The following is a 15,485-nucleotide window of genomic DNA, read 5'->3' as shown; positions in this document are numbered from 1 at the left end:
CGTGCATGCCCAAGATCCCGAGAGGAGAATGGAGGAGAAGGGACTGCAGCGTGACCATCCCCCCTGGGGGGTGATTTCTCGCTTTCTGTCTCTATGTCTCTCTGTCAGGCGAGCGCATGCGCCCTATAGCAAAAACCTCTCCAAAAAAACAAACAAACAAAAAAAGTTTCCTTCCCAAAGAGATTCTTACCCTCTCATACATGAAACAGGTAAAGGTGGAGTTCTTCTTGCAGTTAGGTCAGGATCTCCCCTCATCTAACTCAGCATATCCCCCCTGAGATGCCCAACATAATGACCCAATATGATCTCCAAAGTCCCTTATCGCTTGGCATATATTCAAGTCCACATTATTTCTGTTAGACTCCAAAGAGAAACATTAAATTTGATGAATGACTTTCCATTCTGTAATTTCACTTACTATTCACTGGCAGCTGCAGAAAGGCCCTGAAAATGCAAAGCACACCATGTCACAGAAATGTTGCATCCCTAAAATATCTACAGTCAGATAGTAAGGTTGTTTGGATTGTGGGCAGGGGAGGAGGGACTGAACTGCACTGAAGTGGGAGTAGGTCTCTCTCCACCCTCTGCCACATAGTCTCTGAGCCTCTAGATCTGCCACTGAACCTCTAGGCTGCAACCATCTCACTGCTACCAACAGAGAAGGAAGAGGGCTGGTAGATTTGGGGACCCATGTAGAGACAGATACTACACAACAGAGGATATCAATTCAGACAACATGGCAGCCACCTGGTGACTTCTTGACTCCATTACTTAATCTCTTTTTTTTTTAATTTCTAAATTATTTCAAAATAAAATAACAACTGACTTAGTCTGCTCTGGCCTCATATTCAGGAAAAGAGAGATTGAGGGAATTTCCTAGAAAAGAACTCTGGGCATGAAGAGTTGGAAGAAAGACTCTTGAGAAGCCAACAGACTGCAATACTATGGGTGGAGGTTTAGGCAGTGCTAAACCACCCTCTCACAATTGCAGTAATATAAAACATACTCACCAAACAAGTGGATAGGACCTTTTGCAAGTCTCTATCATCCAGTTAGCAATACTGGACTAGAAGAGTCATCAATCGAAAGCTTGGTGACCCATATTCTAACACTGTAATCTAATCCTTAAACTGAAGACAATTTAATGCCTTTGCATGTCCATATGTTTTCTAATGACGCCATTGCTGTCGGCATGCTATAAGAGTGCTTCTTAGAAGATGGAAGTAATGACAAAGCACGTCATTGGGAAGGCAATTATATGCAGTACTAACCATTTTACAATGGCCATATGGGCTGTATTTCAACAATGTAATTTCCAAATCAGGCAGAGCATTCATATTTTTCTGTACCTAATCCCAGGTATACCATACTAAATTAAATAAGAGTACAACTGAAATATGGGCAGCAGATGTGGAAATCTACAGCAAGAATGCTAAATGTTCATCTGTAAACAGAAAATAGAGGGCACCCATTTCCCCAAAGCAAAATGACACCCTATCTTTGCCACTCTATCTTTACACTGTTTCGTTAATAATAATTTTTAAAAATCACAAAAAGGTATTATAAACCACCAGAGGAGCAAGAGGACACAAGGAAAAGTTAAAAATACACAGTTCCTATCTGAGTGTTTACAATCCGAGACAGACCCTAGAGATAATACAGAACTTGTGTTTTACAGATACATAATATTAAAGCATAAAAGATCACCTTTAAAACCCTGGACCTACAACTGTGGTTCTTAGTACTGCAGATTTTTATAGTTGTGTTAAATTTCAAGGGGATGGGGCCAGCAAGTGGTGTGGTGGTTAAAGGCACTGAACTCCCACATGGCTGAACACGGTACGCGTTCCGGACCCGGCGGCTTTCTCTCTCTCTCTCTCTCTATGGGCAAATTAAATAATAACAAAGAAAGTTAAATAAAATAATTCTGTAAAAAAATTTTCAAAGGGCATGCTTTGACTTGAGTCTGTCTACAACTACAATCTGTAAAGACAGAACTCTACTGCCATTTGAAACACACCTAGAAAGGGAGAGGCAAAACTGTGTCTCTCAGAGTGGTGATTCCAGGAAGAAACTGCCACCTCTTTTTAAAAAGAGAGTCTCTTCAGAGGAGTGTTTAACTTGACTGATCTTCATATTCACCTAGAAATCTTCTGAAAATTCAGGTCTAGGGAGGGCATTCTGTATGGGAATCTTATACTAATCCCCACCACCACATACACACCAAAAAAGATGGTTAATCCTCCACAAGGTTGGAATCCAGAAGCCTCAGAGATGAACTGTACAGAGTTCCATCTTAACCCAGAAGAGATGAGGGGGCTTCTCAAGAATATACAGTACTCTAAATGCAGTCAGGATTTCCACAAGAAACAATCTAACAGTCACATTCATTAGCATACTTTTAAACAAACTTCAACAGGTCAGAGTAGAGAATAGGGGAGAAAAAATTGCAAAGTTGCTTAGAATGAATGGAAACAATGACAGAGGAAATAATGGACTATTTGTCACCAGGTATCCTCAAGATACAGATAGCAAGAAAACCAAAGAGCTATTTAGTTTGGTCTTTCACCAAGAAGAATGAAGTGCCTATTAGTAAAAAACAAAACAAACAAAAAAAGCCCTTGTACTAGTATTAAGGTCTCTTTTATTGTAGAAGAGATTCCCAAGAGAAGTGACACTTCCTACAATCGTTCAAAAGGAGACAAGATGAAATACTTAGAATTTATAGTAGGATATAAGCTTATATGCACAGTAACCAGTGAAAAGATGCCAGTTCCTTCTCCAATTTCATGCTTCTATTCCAGGGGCTGTTGTAAAAATGCAGTAAAATAAGTATGTACAAGTGTTTAGAACAGGGGATGGCAAACAGAAGCCCTCAATACCATTAGCCTGAACCCTTGCTTTTGGTAAAGGCTTAAAATCTACCTGAGTAAAATAAAATCTACCTGAGGCTAAGGTAAGATTTTAATACAGGGAGAAACAACCAAAGAAAGAGAGGGAAAACCAACAAAAAATATGGTACAGATATACTACATGATTGGTGCCTATCTGACTATAAGCTCTAGCTTTTAAAAGGAAAATGAAAGACTTCCCAAAAGATGGTAAGGTACTTCTCCATAAATCCTATTATTATACCTAGAAAATCCCTTCTAACCAAGGCAATTTTCAGCATCAACAAGGACCAAATGTAGTCTACCAGAAACTCATTTGGGATTCTCTCACAAAAATCAATTTATATTAAAAAGAATGTAAATGGGTGAGGAACGCAAGCTTTCAAATCAGGCAGAAACTTGCTGTATTTCTGTCCTTCCCATACTGATCTTAGGCAAACTGGCATAACCTCTCTGAACTTTAGTTTTTTCACCTGGAAAACAGAGATGTCATCCTTTTTTAACAGCATAGTTTTATGGGACAAAGAGTGCAAAATTACTAGCACAATGCTTGGCACAGAGCAAATACTCACTAAATAGCAATTCCTTTCTCAAAAATTCCTCTTTATAAAATTTTGGTGGAAACAAGTCAAGTGTAAACACTGACTGAATACCTACTATGAATGGATTACTGAGTAAAGACAGCAAGAATTCTTTGAGCCTGCAATATCGCCAGAAGGATATTTTTTAGTAAGAGTACAAGGGCTAAAAGCAAAGAATATGGGGAAATAAAACAATACATTAGAAATACAGGGAGAAAATTCTGGCTCTCTGTTTCAAAGATTCTGGTCACAACTTCCAAATGATAAAACAATAAGCTGTTAAAGTACATTTTAACAGACCAAGAAAAGTTAAAAAGCACTAGAACTTTCCACCAGATCCCAAAGAAAACACCATGTCAGGGCCAACACTTCAAAAATACTTTTAGGCTGGCCCCAAGATCTCAATCTATGATATGCTCCCAAAGCTAAGAAACAAGCACACCTCTGACTTAATCTGTATCCCAACATTAAACAGATCAATAATGTATTAACATTAATAGATAATATCATTAATTCATAGATGTTATCTATGAATCTGCAAATAGGTAATGGCTACAGTTAAAATTTAATTCTGGGTTTGAAATACAGATAAAAGGGTGGTTTTTCTGGATAGGTATTGAAGTTTAAATCAAAGAAGAAAATCACTTTCCCAAAATATTTTACAATTACAAAAGAACTGATCAAGGTAAGTAGAAATAACGAAGATATGCTAAGTAAAATAGCTTTTGATACTTTCAGATAATGTATAACTAGTTTTGAACACAGGAGCTATACCTAGACTCACACTGTACTTCAATATTTAGAAAGCTATATTCCTTCAGCTGAAGGAGACCTGGAACAATATAGCCCATTTCTATATTAGACTAATAAAACATTTTAAAACAACAAAACTGTCCAACCCAGCCAGCAGGTTTCAACATTCAGGTGTGAAACTGCACCTCCCAGTGCAGAGGCTGAATTATTCCCCTGCCTCTCATCCGTAATTATCATTTGCTCCCCCCGCCCAGGTGGTTCTCAGCCACCACATATCCTCCTAGGCTCACATCTGGAATCACAAACTCCCTCTGGGGCATCATATGCTAGAGAGTGAGAGGGAAGACAAAAACAAAAACTTCATGCTGGCTTAGGCAACTTCTGAAAATTTTCAACTCAGAAACTTGAAAGCAATTTGAGAAATTAAAACACTCCTGTATCACTACAAAATAAAAAGAGTATGTTTACTTCACAGGTCCTGCAGAGGCCAGTTTCTTCCATTAAGGCCAATTCCAAAAATTTAGCAAAGACCTTTTTCAGTTGAGAGGGCATAATTAGATGTTTTGATTAAAGTATTTTTTTCCTCCCCTGGTTAACAAGATATAACAGATGTCACCGACTTCCCTAATAATAATACAGCCCTGGTTTTGGCATCTTTACAGTTTTAAAAACTGAACTGTCATATAGAAAAATTATAGCTAGGGTGTCTGTGCAATCATGACTCTGAAGTGGTTATGACATGCCTGGACTCCCCAATGGAACAGATATGGAAATCATATTCCATATTCATAGCCGCGAGTCCTCCTTAGCACGCACTTGAAAACCAAGCTCTGAAATCTGAATGATGCGGGCTTATTCAAATCACCACCAATTATTCCTGGAAGCACAGACCAAGTGAGGTATGAAACCTGAACAGAAAATGCAAATCTCACAGTCACTGTCTTCCAAGAGCACAGGGAACATATGCAGAGAAGTGTCTCAGAGAAAGCCCATCTAAAGAAACTCACTCTACCAAAATCCCAGCTTCTCTGCAGAGAGGAGTACAGTACTTGATAAAAAAAGGACTCATATTTTTCACAGCAAGATTCCCCTGGTGCATTTGATCCTATTTATAATAGTTCAATTTACGCCAATTTTGTCAACAGATCAGTCCATAATCTAACTAGAGATGGGTCTGCGTTTTAAATGGGAGGCAGAGTTTCTCTGACTGAAGTTCAACTCAAACATCCTGGTTTAACAACTCCATTAATGACATCAAGCAAAGATCTAAAGATTACTCAGCCCCTTTGTCAGTCGCATGTGTTATTTATAGGACAGCATATCAATCATGTCTTCCCCTTATTATTTCCTACTTTCTGGTCCTAAGCTATTTGGTCTGCCAAATTAATATATTCCACTGCAGCTGCAAATCTAAACAATGCTTGATAAAAGATTAATAAAATAGTTGGGTTCTCTGCAACCACATACATACCCAGAGAAATTCATCAATGTCTTTTTATTTGCATATTTGGCTGACTGCCTCCTGCAGCAAATATGTAAGGCACAATGCTCAGGTATCCTGGTTTATGGTTAGCATTTAATACAGAATGTCAGTCTGCTTCTGTTTTAATTATATCCATCTTGATATGTTATTACAATCCCATGAAAACTTCTTTTCATTATATGAACGGCTATAAATATATACTCATGACAAACAGTTGTTATAAATTTTCTGGTCCAGCAATAAACAGGCAAGATGCCTTATGCAACACATCGTATGGATTTAATATTTTGAGTCTTTTTTTCAGAAGAAAAGTTTGGTTGAGTCTTCTAGTCAGTCATACACCAAAGTTCACTTATTTTGTATATTCTTATATTAATATTGTTAATGAAGTTGTTCTACGTTTCCATGGATTACTAGGGTGAAAAAATTATACCTGAAAAAAATTACATAAAAATTTTAAGTGTGCCATATTAAGGTCATTTTATATCCAAGTAATTTGATCTTTCTGCTAGACATTTAAAAAAATCACATCATTACCCTAATATTTATTTTTTTCTTTCACAGCATCATTACAAGGAAGGGCAGATATTTAAAAAGATGAATGTACCTACAGAGAAAGGTGAATTATTTTAAGGATAATATATGTGAGGGGAGTGGGGAGAGGAATGGAGAGTGGGGAGTGTGACTGAGTAACAATCACATTTGTTTAAATAAAAAATGGGAGCTCAATCATGGGCATTCATCCTCATCTGTAGATTTTTTGTTTGTTTGTTTGTTTTCAATTCCTTCTAAGGTTCTCAATCTCTGGGACTCTCCAGTATTAACTAAAGAGATACAGACAGTCTCCTGGTTTCATTATGTGACAGTGAGGGCCTCTAACTCCCAGTGTGATCTTGAGCAGGTCAATTAACCCCTGTGGGCTTCTGTTTTCATTTGCAAAATGAGAGGTAGAACTACCTCCCACTAAAGAAAACATCTGTGCTTCTGATGCCACAAGGTTTACAAAGCACTTAGGCCAGCAACACTGTAGTGAAATGGATCAAAAGGCTGCTCAGAAAAGTTTAGGTTCTAACTTTTGGATAATATCATCTAAAGATTTAGCTCTGGCACATTCATCTCAAAACTAATTCTCACAAGTGATCTAAGCGACCACCATACAAATGAGGAAGCAACAAATGACAATGCACAGCCAGACACGATATCCAATGCTTGCTCTCCCCTTTTCGCCCCAGCAAAAGTGTAATTTTACTTCTAATATTTAAGATTTCTTAGAAAAATGCACAATCCAGGACTTTTATTTTTGCCAACTGAACACGTACAGAGAGAATGGGCAGAAATCTCTGGAATTTCTATCATGTGGCTGGAAACTAAAAAAATAACCTAACGCACAACCACTATATTATGTATATCAAAATTCTCTTAGGTTTTTATTTTCTTCATTTTTAACTATGGAATACTATTAACCAGATAACACTTAACTAGCAACCTTTAGCCAGCTGAACAAAGAAACCTAGAAGAAGGAGGGGGGAAAAAACAGTATAACAATTTAAAGATAATTGCAGTACTGGACTATAATTTCTTAATTCCTCTTTTTAAAATATCACTATCATCAGAAACTTCACAAAACCTAAAATGAGGTTGGCTTTTGTGTTGCAGTGGAGGGTTAGATGTAGGGACAACAAGAAAAATGACATCCCTTGGGTATCATCACACTTGACCCTGGCAATGACTTAAACTCAGTCTCAGGTTCAGAATTTAGCTACAGTTTGAAGGTATCCAATTTCACCCATATAATTGAGTCACAGTCTGTCTTTGCTGGCTCTGCCTCAGTCAACAGCAACTGCACAGTACTTAAAATTTGAAGACTTTCTGCCAAAAATTAACCCTAACCTGCATTAGCCATTTTGCATTACTTACAAACTGGGTTTTTCCTTTCTCCTTTTGTGACTCCATCTTATTACACATTTTCTAAGGCTCTAAGCTACCAAGAGGGTAGGCACCAGGAAGTACAGGGGCAAGCTAAAATGACAGTAAAGTCTGTTTTAAAATATTTGCATGTAGTTGGTAGTCTGTGGTATTTGTTCAAGCAAACCCTAACTAGAGTTCAGATATGAACTGAGAAATCAAAAGATGAGCTGTAATAGCCTAGAAACCACAGAAAGCAATTCACTTTCACAGAGCTAACATTAGAACCCACAAACAGACTCTTGAAATTCAAATAACGAAGGTTTGGAATTTTAAAGTTCCCACATTTCATCCATAACTTCCCAAATCCATTACCTTTTATGAACTGCATTTATACTTTTGATAACTCTACCTCAGTAGAAAGGGAGGAAGGGGAAAAAGAAAGGAGACTGGGGAGAGAGGCAGGCAGTGGCTAGGTGGGGAATCCAACTGTACCTTAAAGTAAGACTGCCACATACACTAACACGTGAAATAAACACCTTCAAGAAGGCAACAATTCATAATTTTAGGTTCCAGGTCTCCTTCTAGTGCATGGAATAATCAGAGCTGAACAGGACTGAGACAGAAGCCTGCACTGGTCTCACCCCTTCCTAAGCAAACCACAGCAGCCTTCAGATTATGTGAAATCCACACTTCCCTCGTTTACTAATAGCATAAGAGGACCTATTCTTTGTGACCACAGTGATATGTAATGATGGCCTACCAAGACATACAAAGCTGGAAGTTTGTTAAAAGAAATGAAGGAAGAATACAGCTCAGATATGAAGGGAAAAGAAAACACACATAAGGTCTCACCAGCTTTAAATTGCAAGCATCCCATTCTAGAGGACAAAAAAAGTAACAACCCTACATTCATGAAACAGGTACAGATTTTATAGAAACAATTCTGACCCAGCTAACAAGGACCCACATTTATTTTGGATCCTATCCAGCTTGGATTTCATCAAATTAATTATTGTATTGCTCTTCCTAGTTTCATTGATGTGAGTTTTCAAATCTACCTGATTTTTTTCAGAACTTTCTCAGTTAAATAGCTACTATCCCATTGCAAAGTTCTTTTTTCTTAAATTTACAGTGTAATGGGCATAATCCTAACCTGAAAAAAAAATACTGCCTCTCAAGGAAAAAAATTACCATAAGGCACTTTTTACAAAGTTTAGACAGTATTAAGCACACTGTAATTCCTATACAAGATATAGGTAAAATAAAATGAAATGCAAAGCCATTAACTCACCTCCTTCACCCTCTGCATACACACATGTGTACACACACACACACACACGCTCTCCATCAAAAAGTGCTACAGACCTTGTCCAAAGGCTTTCAAATCTTAAGGCCCTTGAGATCTAAATTATTCCTTAACAGCTATACTGTTTTTCTCAGTCTGGCGACCCGACCTTATTTCTAATCCTAACATATTTTCAAACTAAATAATAACTTATTTTTGATAACATATAGAACTGTGGAATAGGAGAGTCTAGGAGTCTCTTTATCATACTCACATTCCTCACACACACACACACGCTCTCCATCAAAAAGTGCTACAGACCTTGTCCAAAGGCTTTCAAATCTTAAGGCCCTTGAGATCTAAATTATTCCTTAACAGCTATACTCAACTGTTTTTCTCAGTCTGGCGACCTTATTTCTAATCCTAACATATTTTCAAACTAAATAATAACTTATTTTTGATAACATATAGAACTGTGGAATAGGAGAGTCTAGGAGTCTCTTTATCATACTCACATTCCTTGAATTATAATTCCTATTCTATTTTTTAATTGATTTATTTTTTAAAAGTTACTAATTCATTTACATCCTATCTACTTTCAAAACAGAAAGCTTAAATAGTTCATCTCCACAGCTAACACAAGCCTCATGGAATCATCCTATCATAACCGTCGACTTCATGTCACATAAATACTCAAGTAATGCTCTTTTTTATTTTCAGAGTAAAATACTGAAATGCAATATATAAATTCATAACCATACATACTATTTGCACCCTTCCTTTTCTCCAGATTTTCTCATCACTTAGAAACTCCTCAGATCCTAAAGCTTTGTGTGCTTTAAGCAGCGAAATGCTGGAACTGACCCATTTACTCTGTAGTTTCATAGCCAAACTTTCCTGGACAGAAAGATTAAAGTGGGACAAAAACACACCTCCACAAAATTCCCTCACTAAGAGGTTCTGACCCTTTTTGAACAACCACTCTACATTCGGCCAGCAAAAGGGAAATGGTGTGGAACTTTTGTTTTTATCAATGTCAACCTTTTTCTCATCCACTATTCTTTTCCAGGTTGCTAAAAATGCAACACATGAAACTACAAGGGATCAAGAAATGATAAAATATATTGACTGGAGAGCACTTTGGTGTATCACAATTAGGCTGCTACCAACTAAAAGAGCTATTAAGAAGAGTCACTAACCAATACCTCATGGTGAGGTTACTAACAACCACTGAAAAGGCTGACACCAGACAGGGAAGGGGAGCAAGAAAAGAAATGAACTGATCTCTCTCCCTGTTTCCATCTTGCATGTCACTAGCCACTCTTATTTAAGCAGCAGCCTCCCACACCCACTGCAAGCATTTATGCCTTGTTTTCCAAGTTGCCTACCATCAGCCCACTCACCCTAGACTTGAACATCACCAAATTCCAAGATCTGGAGGGACCTTTTTTTTTTAAGATCTTTTCCATTATTTCCCCTACTGGATTACAGATCACAATGCTGAAAACAAAAGTGCCTGTTCTCAAATGGAAACAGCAATCTCTGGTATTTGAAATTCACATTCATGCAATAAAGATTTCTAATTCTGGCAGAACAAGTCATCTGTTTAATTTGGTTTGGTCCATCAATTCCAAAAAGTATTACATGAGGGCCATTTGCTTTGTTTTGGCCTGGAACACAAACTCTGAACATCCTGGAAAGCTACGCTCTCTTCTAGCTCAAGAATAGTTGTTTTAAACTAGTCTAAACTTCTTCACATTAGTGAAGAAAATGATGCTTTCAGAGACTAACTTCACAAATTTCACACTACTAGCTAGAAGGGTTAAGCCTGGAACCAATGGGTCTCCACACGAGCACTCTTTGTTTCCTTGTCTTCCTTACTCATTTCCCAGACCTACCATGCCCCCAAAGTCCTAATCCCATAGCATCTTCTTCCTTCTCTCCTTTCTGTGCTTTCCTTCACTTTTCCTGTAGAATGTTCTTCCTGTCACCCACTCCTTATTACACTTCGTGGATATTAGGCATTATTGTGACAGTTTCAAAATTATTTTAAAGAGGCTGATTTCTTTGAGATGCTACATGTATTTTAGGTCTCCCTGTAACCTTAGTGCCTTGTTCATATTAAGCACTCCATAAATTGTGCTGATGTAAGGAACATGGCAGATGTCTTTTAAACAACTAGAAATTGAGTTTGGACCATAATAAATCAGTAGAACCTATTGATATGGCACACTGTAAGTACATCCAACTCTGTATACTGATGCTACTGATAAGTCCTGAGAAACAGAACTAGGAAACAAAGACCACATGAAAGCTGTGGCTTGATCCTCTACTTCACTTTGACAAGCATGCAAAGTTCCAGTTAGCCTCTTCATCTGCTATTTTCACCAATTTCATCTTCACTTTCCTCAGTCAGTTGCACAAAAGGAAAGTGCCTTAAGAATCCAGCACACAAAAGAGGAGTAAGGAGAAAATCATGGTTTTTCAACAGCAAATTTTCAACAACAGTGTTCATGTGGCCTCCAAAAAAACCCCAAAAAACAAAAAACAAACAAAAAACAAGAACAGAAACACAATATTATCTGGCTCATCAGGATAGACTGATGGTACCAAGACCCCAACATTCTCATTTATACTTTGGTAAAAGTCACTTTTCCCCTTTAACTAGATGTAATATGCAGGGATATCTGTTCTCAAAGAATATCTAAGAAAACAATACTATATCTATCCAAATGGCAATTCTGCTTCTCAACTGCATAATGAAAAGAATACCATGTTCAACTTTAGCCTCCTCACCTACCCTCTTATCGTCTATCATGAGACTCTTCATAATCACACACTTGAACTTCGGGGCACAATTACTCAAGACAAGTGTCCCTGCAGAATATGAAACTACCTCAGCCAGTTTCACTGCCTATAAAGTGTGAGGCTTGTCAAACCACCCCCAAAGCTTTCATCATCTTCAGTTAGAATCCAACAACAATGAAGAATAATCAACATAAAAATTCAGGCTCTCATTTAGTAAGTTTATTACTTTGACTCCAGTATCAATAAAACCATACTTGAACTAGAACTATTTATATCGGCACATTTCATCATAAGTTAGGAGACTCTTTTTAAAAAGAGAAGTCCAAAATCAGCTACTCAGGACAAAATCATGTGTCAAATAATGTGTCCACTAGTACTCCACAGTTTTCCAGGTATTGCTCTGAAATGGCATTCATTATAAATCTAGCTGTGCAAGCCAATATTCCTGGTTTCTTTCCATAACACCATACCAACAGTAGCCTTGATGATATGTGGTGACAACAGTTTTTATTTCTAAACACAAGACATAAAACAATACACATTTAGGTTAACTCTTAGTTTCTATAATAATTTTTAACATTTACAAACACTCCACCAACACACACTTCTGTCCAAGCTCATACTTTAGGTGTCTGTTTCCTAATAAACTGTCATATTTTTTAGTGAAAGTTTAGTAGCTCTCCCAAACAGAATGGAGTAGAGCACCATAGGTTTCATTTTAAGGATTCCTACACAGGTATGTTCTGAGCATCCAGCAAAGACACAATGTGATTACAAACAGCCACCACACCTACCTTTTGCCAAAGAGTCAGACAGGATGATTTTTATTTCCCATGGTGTACTTTTAATTTGAAAATGTATTTACAGCTTTCCTACAAATACGGGCCTCTTAAAAATGTAAAGATTAACAGGCTATCTGTTTATATTAGGGAAATGTTGTTAATTTAGGTGTAGTAACAGTATTGTGATATTTTTAGTGGAGTTTTTTGGGGGCAGTCATTTCGGTTTGGAAATTCATACAGAAATATTAACACATCATAGGACATCTGGAAGGGGGCAGTGAGTAGAAGAAATACAAAAGAAACAAGATGAGATAGGAGTAGGTAGTTGACCCTGGGTGTTAAATATAATGGGGCCAATTACACTGTTCTGTCTACTTTTGTATATGTTTAAATTTTTTAATAAAAATGTAAGTTTCTAAAAGTTACATCTTTTATACCCACATATAAATATGTACATAATATTTGCATACAGAGGTGGCACAGTATTCAGCTAACCAAAGTAACTTGGGTTTTGAATCTAAAAAAATAAGGGGAAAAAAATCACAGCAATGGAAGGAATATTAATGGTACATTTTAAACTTGGTTTTCTTTAAAAATGAAAAGTTTCTTAAGGTTAAAAAAACTAGAATGAACACTTCTCTCGGAAGCTAAACATATAGATTTATAGATCATAAGCCCAATTAAATACCTATTTACCAAAAATCAAAACAATCATAAACTACTGTAGAAGTTATTCAGACATATGGCCTTCAGAAATGTTCATGGGAACCTGGAAACACCCCCTACTTACTGAGGGGCCACACAGTAGCCCAGGATAACCACCTAGGACGCAGAACCACTTGTAAACACCTCTTACAAGTACTCTCCTAAACAAGTCACAGATAGAAAAGGTAAACCAAACTCTAGGCAGCATTTTCTATTAGGATCCATGCTGCCATTTCCATTCCTATTTTAAAACAAGAGAGGCAGAGAGAAAGAGGTCACATTGGGCAGTAACCACCCACTCTGGCAAAGTTAAATTCCACAGTTAGAATTATCCTAATAAGTGGTGAACCTCAAAACTCAGAATTTTAGCCAATAAAACACCAGTTCTAGAACCAAAGGGTAGCTGCTTCAATCACTAACATCAAAATCTATGGCCAGCACCAATACCACCACTACCACCACTACCTTTCCTTTCTCCCCAACCACTGGCCACCATACACCACCACCACCAGCCTAACCAAAAGTAGTTTAAACAGAAAAGAACAACACTGACAGGAAGGTTTCCGTTTTAGAAATATTTAAATATGACACCCAAACACAGACACAGAATCACGGATCTAAACCTATAGTTACTATACACTGAATGTGAGATTTAAGCTGTCATTAACGAAGCTTGAATTTTAGCATCTGAAACAATACCACAGTAACAGAAGAAAAACAACACACACACACACACACACACACACACAAATGAAAGGGAAAAGTTTCCTTCAGTAATCTCAAACCATCACATCAGGTGCATGAAAAGCTATAAACCAACTCATATTTTGGTTTTGTGCTTTAGAAAGCTGGACCAACTCTGCAAACGTCAAAGCCTTGTGCGTGAGTCCGAGTGTGTGTGTGTGTGTGTGTGTGTGTGTGTGTGTTGGTGGAGGTGAAGATAGGGAGGTTGGGGGAGAAAAGGTGGTGGTTAAATTTATAGAGGCCAATAACCAATCCCAGCACCAAATCAGATCCGACCAGGCAAAGATAGTTTTCCCCTGACCCCTGGATGGTATCCCTCTACCTCCCACCTCCCTTCACTCCTACCCCAGAAGCCTGTTAGCCAGCAGGAAAATGTGCATTTGGAAATCATGCTGCAGGTGCCCAAGGAATAAAGAAACACACACACACACACACACACACACACACACAGAGCCAACCACTTAGAAAAAGAAAATACAAAAAAGGAAGAGGAGAGGGACAATTGGTGACAAACCCTTCAGATACCAGTGAGGATTGTATTCTCTCCTCCCTGGTGTACCTTTTTCTGGCCTTTAACTAAATTGCTCATGCACACACACACATGTGCATACGTATGTGTACAATGTTACAATTAACCCTTTCAGTTAGAGAGCACCACACAGAATACGGAAAGATATTCCATCTTTTCCTCTTCTCTCCCCTCCTCCCTCCTTTCTCCCAACCAGGAGAAAACGCCCCCTTTCCCAGCTTCACCAAACAAAAAAAAAAAAGCGGGGTGGGGGGGAGACCTCAAACCCCATCGGTCTCCGGTCCCGAGGACACCCAGGAAAAGGATATACTACAGGGACACACACACACACACACATACGGCTCTGTAGAAAGCACACAGAGAACCATCCACAGGCGCCCCAAACCTAGCTAAGAGACTTCCACCAGCCAAGAAGCCATGATTGGGGAGGGAGAGGAGGAAGGAGTAGGGGCAGAGCTATCCGTAGAGAGGGGGCGCATTGTTGTGATGCCTGAACCCCTTTCTTTCTGCCCATCTGCTGTGGAGGGGGTGCAGGGAGGAGGCGCAAGGGAAAGGCTTGCGAGAACGAGGAAACGAGGAGACCAGGCACCGCTTTGCGATTCCCTCCCACTGCCTATCTGCCCGCGCCCCCCGCTCCCCCCCCCCAACAATAAGACCTCAGCTAGACAGACAGACAGCCCGGAGCGCGGCGGGGGAGGCAGGAGAGCCGGGCGCAGCCGAGTAGGGTCGTGCATAAAGGGAAACTGGGGGGAGGGGGGTCCCCCTTACCTCCAGCGCTTCAAAAGTGACAAAGCTGGTCATGGCAAATCCATCAATGATGTCCTCTTCGGCCGAGGTGGACTCTCTCCGCTTCCTCCGCGGGGGTCTGGGCCGGGACGGGGCGGAGGACGGGGGCTTCCCATTGTCTTCCTTGTCGGATCCCGACGACGAGGCGAGCGAGGGCGCCCGGGTCCGGCTAGCCCCGCCGCCGCTGGCCGCGCCAGCCCCCAGCCCCCCCCGGGAGCGCCTCTCCCGGT

General features: G+C 39.0%; 1 protein-coding gene across 1 annotated transcript in view; it reads right to left on the bottom strand.

The window, feature by feature from the left end:
- Positions 1-15,434, bottom strand: part of LOC102483936 (autism susceptibility gene 2 protein-like) — a 624,364-nt gene extending 608,930 nt beyond the window's left edge. Inside the window, exon 1 of the mRNA XM_006155032.3 lies at positions 15,238-15,434. Coding sequence (XP_006155094.1) covers positions 15,238-15,270 — 33 coding nt within the window. The 5' untranslated portion in view covers positions 15,271-15,434. The remainder of the gene's footprint in view (positions 1-15,237) is intronic.
- Between the last annotated feature and the right edge of the window lie 51 nt (positions 15,435-15,485).

Source organism: Tupaia chinensis, unplaced genomic scaffold, assembly GCF_000334495.1.
Source record: "Tupaia chinensis unplaced genomic scaffold, TupChi_1.0 Scaffold000429_1, whole genome shotgun sequence".
Taxonomy (NCBI): domain Eukaryota; kingdom Metazoa; phylum Chordata; class Mammalia; order Scandentia; family Tupaiidae; genus Tupaia; species Tupaia belangeri.
This window is presented reverse-complemented; position numbering and strand designations above follow the sequence as displayed.